A 20819-nucleotide genomic window follows, 5' to 3' on the forward strand; every position below is an offset into this window, starting at 1 on the left:
ATTTGTGGTCATGACATTTTGCACAACACAGAAAATTTGAGGAAAAATCCTACCTTAATACAGGTATATCCTACCTGTATTAAAAACAATTATTCTGTATGGCAAATGTTACTCACTTCATTTAAGAATGAGTAAAATTCCACATATGTCTTTGTTGTTTTGATGTCTTATTTGTAAATGAAAAGGGAAACAGCCATAATGCATATTTTTTTAAAAAAAGCAAATAACAAGAACTGAAACAGCACACACACACACACACACACAAATATATGTATATACATATACATTTGTTAATATATATATACACATACATACATAGAGGTGGCAAAGACCTGCAAAATGCTCAAAATCATGAATCATTAGAAAACTGAAATTAAAACCACACTGAGATAACACTATACACTTATGAAAAGGGCTGGCATAAAAATTAACCATACCAAGCACTGGCAGGGATGTGAAAGAAATGGAACTCTCTAACATACTGCTGGTTAATATGCAAAAAAAGTACAGTCACTTTAGATCTACCCTGTGACTCAGACACTCCACTTTAAGTTACTGACACAAGATCAAAGAGACACACATCCATATAAACTGACACAAATGTTTGTAACAGGTTTATTTCCAATAGTCACAACCTAGAAATAACCTAAACACCCACAAATAGATGGATAAGTAAATCAACAGTGGTATATCCAAGGATAAGAATATTACTCAGGAAAAAAAAGAGAGAGATGAGCTACCCATATCTGAAAGTAATTACAAAGCATGAAGGAAATCAGAAAAAAATAAACAGCTTATTTTTCCAAGCATATAAATACAAGAGGATGCAAAGGTTATCTATTGTAAGGGAAAGTAAACCAATGGTTACCTGGAGAAGCTGGAAAGGAGGTAAGAAGAGATTATAAAAAGACATGAAGTAAATGACAGATATGGTCATTATCGGGAATAGGATGATGTTTTCAGAGGTTTATACCTATGTCAAAACCTATCAAACTGTACACTTTAAATATAAGCTGTTGAGTACATGTAAATTATATCTTTATAAAGCTTTAAAAATTAGCTCAAGCTAAAAAAGAAGAAAACTATCTATGTCCCACTCTTTATGGGAAATAGGTTGGGCAATGCTGTATTGACTCCAGCATCTCTCTCCTCATGCCCTCTGGAAGGCCAGTCTTGTCTCAGTAGCAGCAATATAGGGAGCAATGAACGTCTCCACCCAAGTCAAGAGGAGTGCTGCATCAGTCAAGAGAGCCACATCCTCAGAATATGAATCCCCTTTTCTGTTTTTTCTTCCCTGCACAGTAAGGGCCTTGAGGCAAACATCACCGAGAGGCTACAGCAATCCACAAAACCTGATTAATTTCTGACAATGTCCTCAGCTACACAAGATAAGCATGCCTAGAGGTCCCAAGATTTGTGTACACACAGATCCTCTGGTCACAGAAACATTTCTGGCTACACTTTTAGAAGAGGAACATTTCATTTAGCTGGCTGCAGACTCCTCCACTACCTACTAAAGTAGAGTTTCCGTACCTATTACGGTTTCCCTTGGAACCAACAGTCTTATAACAAGTGAGACTAGCCCAGTGACTTGTGGCCATCAGGGAATGTGGATCTTTGTAGACCTGGGGAAAATATCCCCTCAACAGTGCTGGGATACTCTGTGATATCTACCTTGAGTAAGAGAAAAAAATCATGTGGCTCTCAGAAACACTGTTAAGATTCTCACATGTCCCCCTCCTTAGAGTCATCCAAGACTCATAAAAAACATAGGATACAGGCCTCAAATGAGGAAGAGAAAGCCCAGCAGTCTTTCCTAGGAGGCTCTATGCAGCAATGCAAATTTGGTAAAAATTGTCAAGTTGTTTTCTGCCATCTTGCTGTCCCTCCTCAGGCACAGCATGAGACCCATAAAAACTTCTTCTCCCATTCATGCCTGTAGAGCACAAATTTGTACTAGTTTATAAACTATCCTACACCAGAATAGAACTCCCCAAATTAATGAGGACTTAAAGGCCTTAGTTATTATTCAAGTCAAGGCAATATGTGGCCAAGAGTTCTAGAGTGTGCGACTTGCAAGCTGGAAAGACACATCACAAGTATCACGTGACACCAACATGTCCCTGAAAATTGTAGTCTTTGTTTGAATGCTGCCAGAAAACTCAAATGATGTTCTATGGAACAACATTGGGTCAGGTCCATGCCTAAGGTAATCAAAGAGGAGGGAAATATCCCCTAGGGCTCAGGTGACTCCTAACTTGGCTAACACAGTGGGGGACAGAGTCAGCTTCCCTGAGCAAACTGGGTTGGTGACTGATGCACACTTTGTAGGCCTGCTGGCCGGTAGAGATAAAATGGCCTTCCCACATAACCGGGGATTCTCCCCACTGTGCATGCTCAGATGTATGAGAGTCAATTCAGAGAGATGGCTCCTCAGATAGTTTCCTCCACTGCCCTTATACTGACCACTGAAACTGCACATATCCTGCCCATCTATGCCATTGTGCAGTGTGAACTCTCTGGTATTGAAAGAGGTTACATTTTCCTATACAGTAAGTCCCCTACATACGAACCTTCAAGTAGTGAGCTTTCAAAATGCGAACATGCGTTCTCATGTCCAATCACATGAGTTAGTTCATGTGTCTGGTGTACATTTTAACATGTGTGTATCCTCTACAAGTGCTTGTGCTTTTGCGTACTTACTGAACAGTACTGTATAGACTAGTACAGTATCTTTATTTCAAGTCCAGGATGTCCAGAAACAAGCATAAAAGCAGAGGTGATGTGAAAGATTTTGGACGATGTGGACCAGTAACAGACTACGAACACTGTAGAAGAGCTCCTGGATCTCATCAGGCTCAGCCTGGATGAGTGAAAATGAGAAACAACACAGAGCTTCGAGGGAGGTTACATTAAAATATGATATTGGGAGATGTGGAAGAAACTGTGACAACTATAGAAATTGATGAACAAACATATGAAGAAATATATAAATCAACAAAATGGAATATTCCAATGCTCTTTTTCCGGGGAGATGGTGTTGTCCTAGTTGCCCCGCCATTGAGAGTTAGCTGAAACGAAGAATTTATCCTGTGTGGAAAATGAGATTTTGTATAATTGCCTCTTTAAATGTAGAAGATATTCAAAAGAGAAACTGGCATACAGTTTGATTTAAGAAAAAAACAAGAATTCTTCCACTCTTGAAATAAGTTGATTTTCAGATAACTCACAAATTCTTAGGCTAAATGGCAGTTTAATTTTCTCCAACCCTTCCAATAAATGTGATCACCAAGATGCAGAACTTTTTCAGGAGTTCATTTGCCCCACTCTTTTTTCAGACAATTTCTGGGTTTCTTTCTTTAAACTGAATTGTTTCCTTTTTTTTGATTAAAAAAAAAAAAGCAATGGTGATGGAGCTGGTACTATTGTACTTTTCAGGGTACTGTAAAGTATGATTAAAAACGTTTTATTTTTTGTTTGTTTTTTATGTACTATTTGTGCGAAAAGTATTATAAACCTATTACAGTACAGTACTATATAGCCCATTGTGTTAGTTGGGTACCTAGGCTAACTCTGTTGAACTTAAGAACAAATTGGACTTACAAACTCACTCGCGGAACAGAACTTGTTAGTTCGTATAAGACATACTGTAAAAGGTTTCCCACATTCACTGCACTCTTAAGGCCTTTCTCCACTGTGACCTCTCTGATGACAACGCAGTTTGGAAGTGGTAATAAAAGACTTCCCACATGCACTGCACACATAAGGCCTTTCTCCAGTGTGAACCCTCTGATGATAATGGAGAGTGGAACTACAGGTAAAAGATTTACCACATTCACTGCACTCATAAGGCCTTTCTCCTGTGTGAATTCTCTGGTGTATTATGAGGTTATTTCTTTGGATAAAGGATTTCCCACATTCGCTACACTCATAAGGTCTTTCTCCAGAATGAACTCTCTGATGATAATGGAGGTCAGACCTAGAGATAAAAGATTTCCCACATTCACTGCACTCATAAGGTCTTTCTCCAGTGTGAGCTCTCTGATGGTAACGAAGGCTGGAGCTGAAGGTAAAAGATTTCCCACATTCATTGCACACATAAGGCCTTTCTCCTGTATGAATTCTCTGGTGTAAAATGAGGTTATTTCTCCGATTAAAGGATTTCCCACATTCACTGCACTCAAAAGGCCTTTCTCCTGTGTGAACTCTCCAGTGTTGAATGAGTGTCCACCTATTGTTAAAAGATTTCCCACATTCAGTGCACTTAAAAGGCTTTTCACCAGTGTGAGCTTTCTGGTGTTGATTCAATTGGGATCCATATTTAAACAACTTCCCACACTCACTACATTCATAAGGCCTTTCTCCTGTGTGAACTCTCTGGTGTTGAATGAGAACCCACCTATTGTTAAAAGATTTCCCACATTCACTGCACTCATAAGGCCTTTCTCCAGTGTGAACTCTTTGATGATAATGAAGGTTAGAGCTAGTGGTAAAAGACTTCCCACATTCACTGCACTCATAAGGCCTTTCTCCTGTGTGAGATCTCTGATGGTATCTGAGGGCAGGCCTAGAGATAAAAGATTTCCCACAGTCACTACACTCATAAGGCCTTTCTCCTGTGTGAGATCTCTGATGATAAGTGAGGGCTGAGCTAGAGGTAAAAGATTTTGAACATTCACTGCACACGTAACTGTTTTCTCCATTGTGCCATGTGTGGGGAGAAATGAGGATAGATTTGTAGGGTAAGGATTTCCCACATTTGCTGCACTTGTACTGCCTTGCCACAGAATGAATGCTTTGATGTTGACTGACGGTTGAGCTCTGCCTAAAGGATTTTCCAAATTCACCACACACATGAAGCCTTTCTCCAGCGTGGACTCTCTGGTGTACAACAAATGAGGATTTGTACCTGAATGTTTTCCCACACTCACTGCACACAAAACAAGGTCTTCCAGTGTGGACCCACTGGTCCTGAACAAGTGTGTGTTTGAGGCTGAGGGCTTTCTTGCATTCTCCCCAGGTGTGATGACCTCTCCTGCCTTGTGAAGTTGACTCGCACTGGGTGATTGTGTTTGGCTTCTCGACAGTACAAGAGGCCTGTTGCTGCAGATGTCCCACAATAGTCAGGAAGTCCTTTTCAAACTCCCTACAGGTAAATGGCTTCTGTGACACATGGAACCTGCAGCTCTTCACAAACAAGGCCTCATCCACACTGCTTCTGAGAGTTTTCTCTCCCATGTGCTGCCTTTGGTGCTGTTTAAAGTTTGCACTAAAATAAAATAGTTTCACGCATGCCCCACACCTCAACAGTTTCTGGCTGTGTTGTGTTTCCTGATCCTCAGCCAAGTGGAAAACATTTCTCAAGACTGGACCACACATCTCACAGGGGTGCGTCTTCTGGGAACACAAAGCTGCCTTGGGAGTCCTAGCCTGTGACATTCCTAGAGAAGCGATCTGTTCAAAAGGTGCCTCTGCATCCTCTGCTCCACAGCAGCAACCTGAACAGAAAGAGATGCTGGTCAAGTGCATGTCGACTATAGGGAAGGGTCAAGCTCATCACAGATGTGCATCTGTCTCAACTACAAAACAGCCAGAAAACAATTAAAAAGATGGCAACAGTAAGTCCTTACAAAATTCTACAATTCAAAAACAGCAGCAAGGGGACTTCCCTGGTGGTACAGTGGTTAAGAATCCGCCTGCCAACGCAGGGGACACGGGTTCAAGCCCTGGTCCAGGAAGATCGCACTTGCCGCAGAGCAACTAAGCCCATGTACCACAACTAATGAGGCCGTGCTCTAGAGCCCATGAGCCACAACCACTGAGCCCATGTGCCACAACTACTGAGCCCGCATGCCACAACTACTGAACCCACATGCTGCAACTACTGAAGCCCATGCACCTTGAACCCATGCTCTGCAATAAGAGAAGCCACCGCAATGAGAAGCCCGTGCACCGCATGAAGTCTAGCACCCACTCGCCACAACTAGAGAAAGCCCATGCGCAGCAATGAAGACCCAATGCAGCCATAAATAATAAATAAATAAATAAATAAATTTAAAAATAAAAAGAAAACAGCAGCAAGGACTTCCCTAGCAGTCCAGTGGTTAAGACTCCATGCTTCCACTGCAAGGGGCGTGTGTTTGATCCCTGGTAGGGGAACTAAGATTCCACATGCCATGTGGCATGGCCAAAAACAAAAAATAAAACAAAAATACCCCAGCAGCCAAATTGATAAAAGAACAAGACTCAATCATACATTGCCAAAGAGACTCACTTCAGCATTAAGGACACACATAGGCTGAAAGTGAAGGCAACATAAAGACATTTCATGCAAATGGAAAACCAAAAGCCAGCGAGAGTAGCTATACTTATGTCAGACAAAATGAACATTAAGTGAAAATCTGCCACAACAGACAAAGAGGTTCATGATATAATGATAAAGGAGTTAATTCATCAAGAGACTATAACAATGGTAAGTGTATATGCAACTAACATTGGAGCACAAAAATATATGAATCAAATATTAACCAATCTGAAGGCAAAAATAGACAGGAACACAATAAGGGACTTCAATATTCTCCTTTCAACAACAGGTAGATCATCCAGACAGAAATTCAACAAGAAAAAAAAGAAAACTTTGGACTGGAACTATACTTTAGATCAAATGGACATATACAAAACATATCATCCAAATGCAGCAGAATACACATTCTCAAGTGCACACAGAACACTCCCTAAAAAATAAAAATAACCCAAACAAACAACAACAAAAGAACATTCCCTAGAGCAATCATATGTTATAGGTTATAAAACCAGATCTAACAAATTTAAGGAGATTGAAATAATACAACGTATCTTTGCTGACGACAATGGTATGAAACAAGAAATCAGTAACATGAGGAAAGTGGGGAAATTCACAAATATGTGTAAATTAAACACACAATCATGAAAAAACAATAGGTCTCAGAAGAAACCAAAGAACACCTTAAGACAAATGAAAACAGAAACACAAAGTACCAAAACTTATGGGACACAGCAAAAGCAGTTCAAAAAGGGAAATTTAGATAAATAAATAGCTAATGTAGGCATTTATAGAAAAATAAAAATCTTGGCTTCACAGTTGACGTCTACCAAACACTCAAAGAAGATTAAATACCTATCCTTTTCAAACTCTTCCAAAATACTGAAGAAAAAGGAATGCTTCCTAACTCATTTTACTAGGCTAACATCACCTGATACCAAAAACAGAAAAAGACAACACAAAAAAAGAAAATTATAGGACATCTCTGATGAACACAGATGCAAAAATACTGAACAAAGTATTAGCAAACTAAATACAACATTAAAAGGATTGTACAACATGATTATTCCAGGGATGCAAGGATGGTTTGACATCTACAAATCAATCAATGTGATACATCACATTAACAAAATGAAGGATTAAAACCGTATTATCATCTCAATAGATACAGAAAATGTATCTGGCAAGATTCATCACCCATTTATGATTAAAAACTCTGAAAGAATTGCATAAAGAAGGAACATACCTCAACATAATAAAGGCCATATATGAAAAACCCCTCAGCTGACATCAAACTCAATGGTGAAAAGTCAAAAGCTATCCCTCTAAAATCAGGAACAAAAAAAGGATGTCCACTATCTCCACTCTTCTTCAACATAGTATTGGAAGTCCTAGCCAGAGCAGTAAGGCAAGAAAAACAAAAGGCATCTAAAGTGGAAAGGAATATGTAAAATTTTCACTATTTGCAGATAACATAATTTTACACATAGAAAACTTTAAAGACTCTACCAAAAAACTATTAGAAATAATCAACAAATAAAGTTGCAGAGTACAAAATCAACATACAAAACTCAGTTGAATGTCTAAACTCGAGCAATGAGCTAGCAAAAAAAAGGAATTAAGAAAACAATCTCACTTAAATGGCAACAAAAAGAATAAAATACATAGGTATAAACTTAACTATGGATAAAGACCTGTACAATGAAAACTATAAGACATTATTGAAAGATTGTAAAAGAAATCTTTTCAAACAAATGGAAAGACATTTAACGCTCATTGATTGGATGAATTAACATTGTTAAAAGGTCCATATTAGGGACTTCCCTGGGGGTCCAGTGGGTAAGACTCTGAGCTCCCAATGCAGCGGGCCTGGGTTCAATCCCTGGTCGGGGAACTAGATCCCACATGCATGCCACAACTAAGAGTCCGCATGCCAAAACTAAGACCTGGCGCAGCCTAAATAAATAAATAAATCTACCCTTAAAAAAAAAAGTCCATATTGGGACTTCCCTGGTGGCACAGTGGTTAAGACTCCGCCTGCCAATGCAGGGGACATGGGTTTGAGCCCTGGTCCAGGAAGATCCCACTTGCCACGGAGCAACTAAGCCAGTGTGCCACAACTACTGAGCCTGTGCTCTAGAGCTCATGAGCCACAACTACTGAGCCCGCATGCCACAACTACTGAAGTCCACACACCTAGAGCCTGTGCTCCGTAACAAGAGAAGCCACCACAATAAGAAGCCCATGCACAGCAATGAAGAGTAGCCCCAATCGCCGCAAGTAGAGAAAGCCTGCGTGCAGCAAGAAGACCCAACGCAGCCAAAATAATCATAATAATAATAAATAAAAAATAAATTTATAAAAACTAAATAGGGGCTTCCCTGGTGGTGCAGTGGTTGAGAATCCGCCTGCCACTGCAGGGAACAGAGGTTCGATCCCTGGTCCGGGAAGATCCCACATGCCGTGGAGCAACTAAGCCCGTGAACCACAACTACTGAGCCTGTGCTCTAGAGCCTGTGAGCCACAACTACTGAGCCCACATGCCACAACTACTGAAGCCCACACACCTAGAGCCTGTGCTCTGCAGCAAGAGAAGCCACTGCAATGAGAAGCCCACATACTGAAATGAAGAGTAGCCTCCGATTGCCGCAACTATAGAAAGGCTGTGAGCAGTGAAGACCCAACACAGTGAAAATGAAAAAAAAATTAAAAAAAAAAACACTAAATAAAATAAAATGTCCATATTACCTAAAGCAATTTACAGATTGAATGCAATCCCTATTGAAATCCCATAAAAAATAAATTTATAAAAATAAATAAAATAAAATGTCCATATTACCTAAAGAAATCTCAGATTGAATGCAATCCCTATTGAAACCCCAATGACATTTTTCACAGAAATAAAACAAAAAATTCTACAATTTATATAAAACCACAAAAGATCACAAATAGCCAAAGCAACCTGAGATTTAAAAAAAAACAAAAACAGGGCTTCCCTGGTGGCGCAGTGGTTGAGAGTCTACCTGCCGATGCAGGGGACACAGATTCATGCCCCGGTCCAGGAAGATCCCACATGCCGCAGAGCAGCTGGGCCCGTGAGCCATGGCCACTGAGCCTGTGCGTCTGGAGCCTGTGCTCTGCAACAGGAGAGGCCACAACAGTGAGAGACCCACGTACCACAAAACAACAACAACAACAACAAAAAAAAAAAGCTAGGGGAATTCCCTGGCAATCCAGTGGTTAGGACTTAGCATTTTCACTGCAGTGGCCCGGGTTCAATCCCTGGTCCAGGAACCAAGATCCAACAAGACACACTACATGGCCCAGAGAAATAAACAAACACTAAAAAACAAACAAAAAACCCCCCAAACAACATAAACAAAGCTATAGGTATCACAACCCCTGATTTCAAACTATATTACAAAGCCATAGTAATCAAAACAGCATGGTATTGTCAGAAAAACATATATATAGATCAAAAGAAACAGAATTGGGAACCCAAAAATAAACCCACAGATATGTGGACAATTAAGATTGATAAAGGAGCAAAAACCATACAATGGAGAAAGGTCTTCAATAAATGGTGTTGGGAAAACTGGACAGTCACATGCAAAGAAATTAAACTAGACCTCTATCTCACAGCATACACAAAAGTCAACTCAAAAAGAATTAAAGACTTGAATGTAATATCTGAAACCATAAAACTCCCAGAAGAAAACACAGGCAGCACACTCTTTTACATCGGTCTTACTAATCAATAACTTTCTAGATATGTCTCTTCAGGGAAAGGAAACAAAGGAAAAAATCAACAAATGGGATTACATCAAACCAAAAAGCTTCTGCACAGCAAAGGAAACCATCAATAAAATGAAAAGACATCCTGGGACTTCCCTGGCAGTCCAGTGGTTAAGACTGCCTTTCCACTGCAAGGGGCATGGGTTCGATCCTTGGTTGGGGAACTAAGATCCTGCATGCCATGCAGCAAACCACCCCCCCACTCCCTGCCCAAAAAAAAGACACCTTATTTAATGGGAGAAGGTATCTGCAAGTGATATATGTAATAACGGGTTACTATCCAAAATATATAAAGAATTCACACAACTCAACAATAACAAAACCAAAACAACCCAATTAAAAAATGGGCAGAGGAGCTGAATAGACATCTTTCCAAAAGACATACAGATGGCCAACAGGAACAAAACCAGTATCTCCATGAAATACATGCACGTACATATATATATATACATACATATACATATACATATATAATATTGCAGCATTATTCAGAAGAGTCAAGATATGGAAACACTATAAGGTGTTCATCAGGGGATGAAATGATACAGAAAATATGATATACACATAGACACACGCACCAACTTTCCCATGCATATGTGTGCAGAAATACTTAGCCATGAAAAAGGAAAAACTGCAACTTGCAACAAGGATGAACCTAGAGAACATTATGCTAAGTGAAATAAGCCACAGAGAGAAAGACAAATACTGTATATTACTTATATAGAGAGTCTTAAAAAAAGTAAAACTTAGAGAAACATAAAGCAGAATGCCAGATATTGAGGGTTAAAGAAATGGGGAGATGTTGGTCAAAAACACTTTCAGTTATGAGTAAGTTCTAAGGATCGAATGTATAGCATAGTGACTATAGTTATTTATTTATTTATAATTTTTTCTTAATTAATTAATTTTTTTTTTTGGCTGCATTGGGTCTTCTTGCTGTGTGTGGGATTTAGTTACAGGGAGCAGGGGTTACTCTTCATCGCAGTGCACGGGCTTCTCATTGCAGTGGCTTCTCTTGTTGTGGAGAATGGGCTTCAGTAGTTGCAGCATGTGGACTCAGTAATTATGGCTTGTGGGCTCTAGAGCACAGGCTCAGTAGTTGTGGCACACAGGCTTAGTTCTCCACGACATATGGGATCTTCCTGGACCAGGGCTTGAACTCAGGTCCCCTGCATTGTCAGGCAGATTCTTAACCACTGTGCCACCAGGGAAGTCCACTATAGTTATTTATTAACACTGTATTGTACACTTGAAATCTGCTAAAAGAGTAGATCCTAGGTGTTCTCACACACGCACACATAGAAAAGTAATTATGTCAGGTGATAGGTGTGTTAATTAACTTCACAATGGTAATTATTTCATAATATATATGTATATCAAATCATCACATTATATATATTAAATACAGAAATTTTGTCAATTATATCTCGGTAAAGTTGGGGCAGGATGAAATGGATAGAAGAAGTCTAAACATCACAAAAAGAACTATATAGGATAGAGTTCAATAGTAGTCCATGTACGTAGTCACCATGACAATGGCTGCAATTCCATAAACAGGCAGGCACAAGAAATTATCAGATACAGGAGTGGCCACAGAAACTGCATGGACCTGGACACACTGACCCATCCAGTGAAAGGGCAAGCAAGCCTTACTGCAAGACTTACTGCAAGACTTACTGCAAGACTTACTGCAAGCCTTACTGCAAGACTACTGACCTCAAATCCTTCCCTATGAGGGTTTGGTACAGCAGGAATTAGGGCTGTAGGGGAGAAAAGACGGTAGTGCAAACACCCCAGCCTTAACGACCACAACTACCCAGAACAATGGGGAAGCAAGCAGTGCCTACACCACATGCAGCACAGAGCACTTTCTGGGGGCGGTGAGGCAGAATACAGACCCTAGCCCATGTCACTGGGGAGGGGGAGGGTCTTACCCACTGAGGATATAAGTGCGTAGTTCTCCAGCATCACATCAAGGTACAGGCGTATCTGAGCCTCATCAAGGAGTCTCCATTCCTCCCAGGAGAAGTACACGGCAATGTCTTCAAAGGTCACACCAACCTGTCACAAAGGGGACAGATGAAACCTTGCACATTCTCTGAGAAATCACAACACATCTCCCCACACACCTATGCCATTCCCATCCTCCACTGGAGCTCCCCACCTCAGAGGAGATACCAGGCCCTGGTGTCACTGATGCCTGCTCTCTCTTCATCATCCCGTTTTATCACTGTGTTCAGCCCTCAGCAGTAACTGGCAGTGAGGGTGCACCCAGATGCCATCTAAGCTCTGGGCTTGGCCGGTAATATCCCTTCCCTCCAGCCAAGGAATTCCCCTGGAATCTCTCAAATTGTGGGAATTGAGACAGAGCCAAATGTAAGCTTATGCTTTACCTGTAAATCCTCAAAACCAGGGCCTGGGGGCCATCAGCTCACACTTCCTTTCCATGTGCACATCATTCTGTAGATGATATTTCTCTCACAATTTCAGACCCTAGAGTTGCGCTTCCACAGCACTGCCACATCCCTGCACCACACCATAGAATTCTCCCTGAACATACCCACACATTTGGCGCTTGGCATCCAGAGGGGGCTTAAGAAATTCAGACAGGATTTGGTACAATCCCAGTCCTCTGATGGATCCAACACCAGAGTAAGTCACAAATGCTGCTTAGAAGATCTCCCCAACTGCCTCTAATCTTTGCTTCAGTATTAGCCACCCAGAGCCACATGTGAATTTCATATTCCCTCAACTCTCTTCAACTTTCTTACTGCCAGTTCTGTCCTTTCAGCAGCCACAACACTCCTCTCTCTCTCCACTCAACCTCTGTTAAAAAAAAAAAAATCAGTCCTAAAAGCCTCCCTGCCAGGCACAGTGACCCACAAATGACGACATTTGCTGCAGACCATATCCACTAGCAAGCCTCAAACGTCCCACACCCCGTCAAAGCTCACCACAAAATTCTGGAGAAGCCACATAGTAGTAATACTAAATAAGCAACAGACCCAGTCTCACTGCCTTCTTGTCTCAATTACTCCTAAGTCTCCTCAACCGTCACTTGTCCACTCATCCCATGGAAGCCTCGGCCTCCCGCCAGATCAAACTCTCTCCCATACCGTTCCCACTGCCACTTCTCTACCTCACTTGGGTTTGCAATGCCCAGCAACCCAATCAGGCCCTGAGCCAGAGAACCACTCCTCAGCACACACCAATCTTTCTGACCTACTAATACCATGGCCCCTATAACCTGTACTCCCCTCCTAAATGTGATCCACAGCTCCACCCTAGTCCACACAATGGCCATCACTTTCTAAAGTTTCCATTCCTGAACACCTTCCCCAGTTTTCCAGACCTGCCTGTCCAGCTGCCCACTTGTTGCCTACACTCACTCTTCTCTGAAACATCTCAGACTCTTAACAGCGCCAAAACAAACTTATAACATTCCCAAGAATAATTAACCTGCTGCTAACGTCCCCATCCAGTTGATGGGCCTTCCATCCTTTCGTCTACTAGGACCAACACCCCTAGGGTCATCCCTCACTACTTCCTTTCTCTTGGCACCAGCAACACCCACAATTTGGTTTGACCCTTCTCAAAAAATTGATCCAGAATTCAACCACTTCTCGCATATCCAAGACAGTCACTGTGGTCCATCAGCACTCACCTAGGCTATTGATATTAATCCGTCTGTGCTTCCTGTCTCCTCCCTTACCCCCCTGATTTGTTCTATTCTTTGCAGCCAGAGGAAGCCTATTTTGGTCTGGGTGAGATCGCTTCCCACCTGCGAATCAACCCTATATCACCTGTGTAATAAACGGCCAACTTTTTTTTTTTTTTTTGCCACACCATGCGGCTTGTGGGATCTTAGTTCCCCGACCGGGGATTGAAACCCGCCCTTAGCAGTGAGAGCACGTTGTCGTAACCACTGGACGGCCAGGGAAGTCTCATAAACGGCCAGCTTTTCATGCAGCAACGCTGCAAGCTTAACTCTGGGCAGCAGCATCTTGTTCCTAGCAGAAACAATCGAGAATTGCCTCAGTCCCTGGTCAGTCAGACCTCCAAACCTCTGCTCGTGACGGTCCCGGTCCCTCCGCCTGTGACCCTCTGCCACGCGCCAGCACACTGTCAGAAGAAACAAGGCCCCACCCACGGCCGCCTCACCGTCCTGGACACCGGGGCCTGGGCTGCAGGCACGTGAACAGGGGCCCCACACTGGGGGCTTTAGTGTCTGGTGGGGTGAGGGCGGTGAGTGGCCGGAGGACGAGTGTTTACCTGACGCGGGTCCCTCGGCGCTACTGCCGCCATCGGACTCTGTGGGCGGAGCGGGGCCGGAGCTGCGGGAGAGGAAACGAGACGCTGGCACGGCGGTCACTCTCCCGGGCCTGGTTCAGGGCCCCCAGGTGGCGTCGCCGAGCCTCAGACCCGCCTCTGTGCAGCAGGTACCTTCTCAGTCTCGTCACCTCTTCCCAGCACCTGTAACCGAAGCTTTCGAATTGTGAAAACGCTCAAGCACATTCAAAATGACGTCCACAACGAGGCGGCCGGAAGTCCCGCCCTGACGCTAATGCGTCCCAGGAAAACCCGGCTTCTCTTGCCTTAATTGGCTCATCTTCGCAGCCACCCATCGCACATCCGTCTGGGTAATGTATTTCCCACAGATCCACAAGCGTAGGTCCAGAATGTTACAACTCTGACATCTTGGAGAAAAGCCAAATCTACACCGCGAGGACTTACCGCTAGGAAAACCAACCAAAGTCCAGAGACGGAGGACGGGCATTGCCTCTTCTTAAAGAGAGTGCACTCAGATGTTTGAGGAATACTATCTGTAGCTGATCACCCAAGTGTTTGGAGACGTTATTTCAGGCTCTGTGAAGCTCAGCGTGTTCCCAGAGTCGAAGAGTATCTTTCGAGATGCTCTCAAATCCATTAATCCAAATGTACATACTATTGCAGAGTCATTTAGACAAATAATGGAGCCAATGGAAACTGAAGCTAATGAACAATAGTGTACTCTCCGTCTGAGTATGTTTGGTAAAGACAAAATAAACACCCCAGAAAGTGTAGCGATAAGAAAGATAGAAGGATGTTACGCCACCTTGAGGAAGGAGTACAAAGACGGGTCTTTGACGGTGATTCCCACAGAGAACATGTCTCCTGCCTGTACAGTTAAATGCTGTGTCCACTTCGTTGAGCAACACTTTCATCTACTTAATATATCTTACTCCATATCCTTACATGTATTCAATTCCTTTCTGAATCTGACGTCAGTCTCAAAAAGAGAAAAACAAAACAAATGCTATTTTGGCATGGGACAATGGCTGCAGTGTTTTGCCGTATTCCATCGTTATTTATCATTTCATGGTTGGTCTTGTTTCATCTACCCCATGCATCTTAGTATATTATTTCACCTGTAATCCTAGAAAGCTTGTATTTTAATGTATAAACTCTACAGAATGTGTTTTTAAAATGTAAGGGTTCTTTCATAAATCCAATAAATTTAGCACATAAAACCATAATATTTAAAATTATAGGGACTTCCCTGGTGGTCCAGTGGTTAACTTTGCGCTCCCAATGCAGGGGGCCCGGGATCCATCTCTGGTCAGGGAAATAGATCCCACATGCATGCTGCAACTAAGTGTTCGCATGCCGCAACTAAGAGTCAGCATGACGCAACTAAGAGTCAGCATAACACAACAAAGATCCCATGTGCAGCAACTAAGAACGGGCACAGCCAAATAAATATTTTAAAATAAATAAATAAAATTATAAATATGTTAGTGCTGAATTTTCTTGTTGTAGTATTCGTTATTTAGGGAGGATTTATTGCAATCTGGAAACAAAATATATATTTAGCCAATTATTGTGCCTTGTTAGTCTATTAACCTATACGTACCCACTCAGTGTGGGCACACTAGAGCCAAGTAGGTGGAAGGCACTGCAGCCTGTAGACTGTGATGGGCCCACTGCATCTACCAGTCAGTGGAAATTTGTTGTAACCTCCCTAGGGACCCAGGAGGATATGGAGCCCTGAGGCCTGTAGTCCATTTATCCTTCTGCCCCCACCCACTCTTTGCCACTACTGCGGAAGGAAAGTTTGCATCAGGTAAGAGTCAGCTCTGCTTTCCAACTGCTGAAACTTATCATATGGGTTTGTCCCCACCAGCTCTGGACCCTGGAAGAGTTGTATAATGTCTTCGTACCTCAAGATAAAAGTTAGCCTAGGTTCAATATAGCTGATTTCACAGATGTACAAGACTCATCTTGGCTTAGCACAGGATGAGTTTTTCTCATTTATAGATATGTTCCTATGTATAGGCAGTGAACTCAGCACCACACAGTGATTCAGGGACCAAGATGCCTTCTATAGTAAACATGTGGCTTTAAGGCTTTCCTGGCACCATCCAGCTGACCAAGAGGAAACAAGAGGAAAGGGAGAAGTCACACCCACTATCACATACCTGACTTCCAATCACATTCTGTTGACAAGAACTAGTCTTTTTGGCCACCCCTGTGTGCATGGGCAGGAAAATGAGGTTGAGCTGTGTGCCCAAGAGAAGACCAGATGAGTCTGGTGAACATACATGCAGTTGGCTGCACTCCGCATACTCTTGAAAAATGACAGCCGTAATAGATTCTATGCCGTGTAAGCAGATAACGCAGGAAATGATCCACATAAGACCTTGGTCACAGTGTGTGGCTCAACAAAAGTTACTTATTAATATTTGTTATGTAACAATGATAGTCATAATGAATATTAATAACTCAAATTTATTTGCAGACTCACTTGAAAAGTCACACTTCCTAGTTAATTATACCCATAAGGGACTTCCCTGGTGGTTTCAGTGGTTAAGACTCTGCACTTCCAATGCAGGGGGCCCAGATTCGATCCTTGGTCAGGGAACTAGATCCCACATGCCACAACTAAAAATTCCGCATGCCTCAACTAAAGATCCCACACAAAAAATAAATAAAATAGGACTTCCCTGGTGGCTCAGTGGTTGAGAGTCCGCCTGCCGATACAGGGGACACCGGTTCGTGCACCGGTCCGGGAAGATCCCACATGCCGCGGAGCGGCTGGGCCCGTGAGCCATGGCCGCTGAGCCTGTGCGTCCGGAGCCTGTGCTCCGCAACGGGAGAGGCCACAACAGAGAGAGGTCCACATACCGCCAAAATAAATAAATAAATAAAGTACCTATGTACATTGTTATGATGGTAAACACCTCCACCTTAGAGAAGATGCCATTGCTAGGGAACTGTTGACCGAAACTGCCTGCCTTGGCCAGGCATGATAGATAATAACTACTTGCAGGAGTTGTCTCAGGGCAGGAGGTCCTGATAAGGAACATGGTGCTGCTGCCAAAAATCAGGAGAATTCAGGAGAGGTCAGAAGGAGGGAAGAGGGGACTTCCCTGACGGTTCAGTGGTTGAGACTCTGCACTTCCAATGCAGGGGGCTCGGGTGGGGAAGTAAGATCCATGAGATCTTAAAAAAAAAAAAAAAAAAGAAAGAGGGAGAGAGAGGAGAGACCAGCCCAGAATATGTCTTGTAAAACTAACCTTTGACCACCTAGAGGGGTGGGATAGGGTGGGTGGGAGGGAGATGCAAGAGGGAGGAGATATGGGGATATACGTATACTATAGCTGATTCACTTTGTTATACAGCAGAAACTAACACACCATTGTAAAGCAATTATACTCCAATAAAGATGTTAAAAAAAAAACTAAACAGAAGAATTCAGAAGGGGCCTAAAGGAGGGAGGAGATGCCAGTCCATATGTCCTGCCAATTTCACAGAAATCCTCACGCAGGAATCCATCTTGGCTGAGAGATGCACGTCCCACCAGGAAGGACCCTGAGCCAGACCAAATATGGGCACGAGCAAGATGACTGGCCACAGACAATCTGGAAAGCTAACCCCATCACCATAAAACCTGAGACTGGGAGCCACATGGCAGAGCGGTTCTCCTGGGATCCCTTACCCTGCTGCTCTCCTCCCGGGCGCCCCTCCCCAATAAAGTCTTTTGCTTTGTCAGTACGTGTGTCTCCTCGGACAATTCATTTCTGGGTGTTAGACAAGACTGCACTCTCAGACCCTGAAAGGGGTCCCCCTTCTGGTGACACCATAACAGATATAGACAGATAATAAATGGAGATAGAGGAATGGTCCTTTTGGAGCCTATGCTGAAGATCCCTCAACTTCCTTTTCATCTGGGATCCTAGAATAGTGTATCCCTACAATATCCTAAAACGTCTTCATGCTTCCTACAAGGATCTTTTCTGCAAAGACTTACTTGGGCTAATTCACCACAACTTACCCAGAAACATACCTTTTGACAGGTTTTTCTACCAGCATCTAAGCCTCTTTCCCTTCTTCCAGTAAGATGGTCACATCTGCATTACTGCTATGAAAAAGCTATAGTCCTCTGGGAGGAGAGGCCATCACAAGAAGGATTAGAGGGAAAATTGAAAGATATTGTTGAAATGGGAAGATAAGCTTCAGAAATAGCAAAGTGGAACTGCCTGTTTCCTTGGGAACATGGACCAGAAATTCGGGCATTTACCTAGGAGGTTCCCTGGCAATTCAGAGTGGCAGAAAATTAGAAACAACAGGTTCTCATATTACTGCAAGTCACATCCATGTATAAATCTCTGTGAGCAGAATCTGGCCTTTGACATTCTTTATGAAAGAAGTCTATGACCACATCAGTCCAGAGACTGCAGCTCACTTCAGATTCCAATCTCAAGTAGTAGGTCCCCAAGTTACCCACAACTTCTCTCCAACTTGGCTACAAATTGGAGGTTCCCATGACCTCCTCCCATTTGGATCAAATTATTTGCTAGAGCGGCTCACAGAACACAGGGAAACATTACTTATGTTTACCACTTTACTGAAGGATAGGATAAAGGATATCAATGAACAGCCAAATGGAAGAAATGCATAGGGCAAGGTACTGAACCCAAGCAGGACCCATTGTGCCCCCTGTTTCTTATTTGTAGGAGATAGGCTTCCTTCAGCCTCCTAGACATTCCCTGAGTTCCAAAGAACAGATTCAAACAGTTGCTAATCATGGAAGTGAGGGGATGCAGAAACAAAGGAAGAGCAGTCAAGAAACAAGAGTGCGGCAATGCAGCAAGATCCTGGTTGCTGCTCAAGGGATATACATAATCCTGCATAATGCTGCAGAACTCAGTATCTTTGAGTTCTTCCGCAGCAACTAAGGCCCTCACCCAGGTGGAAGATGGCAACTTCAGGTTGAGCAGAGATTCCCACCCTGTTACCTCACTACCAACCAGTCAGAAGAAAGTCACACACCCTGCAGCTCTCACCCCCAATTTTGCCTATAAAAACTTCTCCCCCGGGAGTTTGGGATAGACATGTACACACTGCTATATTTAAAATGGATAACCAACAAGGACCTACTGTATAGCACAGGGAATTCTGCTCAATGTTATGTGGCAGGCTGCATGGGAGGGGATTTGGGGGGAGAATGGATGCGTGTATATGCATGGCTCAGTCCCTTTGCTGTGCACCTGAATTTATCACAACATTGTTAATCGGCTATACTCCAATATAAAATAAAAAGTTTAAAAGAAAAAACTTCTCCTCCAAAAACATCAGGGATTTGGGGGTTTTTGAGCTCAAGCCACCCATTCTCTTTGCTTGGCCCTGCAATAAACCTTTCTCTGCTCCAAACTCCAATGTTTTGGTTTGCTTGGCCTCACTGTGCGTTGGGTACAGGAACTTGCATTCAGCAACAAGAGAAAAAGAGTAGGGAATAGAAGGAGTCAGGGGCTTATAAAGACAAAAAGCCATGAGATTGTTAAAAGTTGCCTGGTGAGAATTGTGTCGGACTCTGACCCGAGTCAGGAGATACCTGTCCTGCAAGAATCATGAGTTGTTTTGGGGTAAGGGTCCGATAAGTAACTCGAGTTTCTGGCAAATATTCTGGATGCTTTCATTAGGGCAATGAGTGATCAAAAGGTCAGATTCCATCCAGGCTGAGACATGCATAAGTCATAAGTCCTTAATGGCCTCCTGGCTCCATTTTAGAGAGGTCTCTTAGCAACAGAAACTCCGTTTTGATTTTCCTTTCACAAACCGTAGTCTCTATGAGGACTTCATCCAGATTTTGTTTTTACAATTCTAGGTAAGGGAAGTATTTCCCAGCCAGACATAATATCCATTTCCATTAAACACTGAGGTAAAGTTGACAAAACTTTATATCCTAGAAACTTCTCTTTGAAACTGCACAACCCAGATGGGACTTGAACCCACTCTTTTTTTTTTTTTTCCGGTACGCGGGCCTCTCACTGCTGTGGCCTCTCCCGTTGCGGAGCACAGGCTCCGGATGCACAGGCTCAGCGGCCAAGGCTCATGGGCCCAGCTGCTCCGCAGCATGTCGGATCTTCCCGGACCGGGGCACAAACCCGTGTCCCCTGCATCTGCAGGCAGACTCTCAACCACTGCGTCACGAGAGAAGCCCGAACCCACTGTCTTTTAATTGAAATCGCACACTTTGTTTCAGGACTTAATGAAGCTCAGGTTCTTTATGTCTCATCGCATAAAGAATTTAGTGAGAGACGAAGTGATATGTAAGAAGCGGATTTATTTAGAGAGATACATATTCCATAGACAGAATATGGTCCGTCTCAAAAGTCTTGAGAGTGGCCCCAAAATACGGGGTGGTTAATTTTCATGGGCTTGGTAATTTCATAGGCTAATG

At 42.9% G+C, this 20819-nt stretch overlaps 1 protein-coding gene across 1 annotated transcript; it reads right to left on the reverse strand.

Annotated features, from left to right (window-relative positions):
• Positions 1-616: 616 nt before the first annotated feature.
• Positions 617-14719, reverse strand: LOC132417219 (zinc finger protein 256-like). Its single transcript, XM_060000893.2, has 3 exons — positions 14369-14719; positions 12031-12157; positions 617-5498 (listed from the first exon to the last, which is right to left on the reverse strand). The coding sequence occupies exons 1-3, from the start codon at positions 14399-14401 to the stop codon at positions 3679-3681; spliced, it is 1980 nt and encodes a 659-aa protein (XP_059856876.1). The 5' UTR covers positions 14402-14719; the 3' UTR covers positions 617-3678.
• Positions 14720-20819: the final 6100 nt, after the last annotated feature.

This window comes from Delphinus delphis, chromosome 20 (assembly GCF_949987515.2).
Source record: "Delphinus delphis chromosome 20, mDelDel1.2, whole genome shotgun sequence".
Lineage (NCBI taxonomy): Eukaryota > Metazoa > Chordata > Mammalia > Artiodactyla > Delphinidae > Delphinus > Delphinus delphis.

Bases quoted from the DNA above. Each gene is read 5' to 3' on its own strand.
- LOC132417219 (XM_060000893.2), bottom strand. From the start codon at position 14,401: ATGGCGGCAGTAGCGCCGAGGGACCCGCGTCAG. The intron at 12,158-14,368 runs GTAAACACTCGT...CCTTTGTGACAG, and splicing joins CGCCGAGGGACCCGCGTCAG to GTTGGTGTGACCTTTGAAGA. The intron at 5,499-12,030 runs GTAAGACCCTCC...CTTTCTGTTCAG, and splicing joins CGCACTTATATCCTCAGTGG to GTTGCTGCTGTGGAGCAGAG.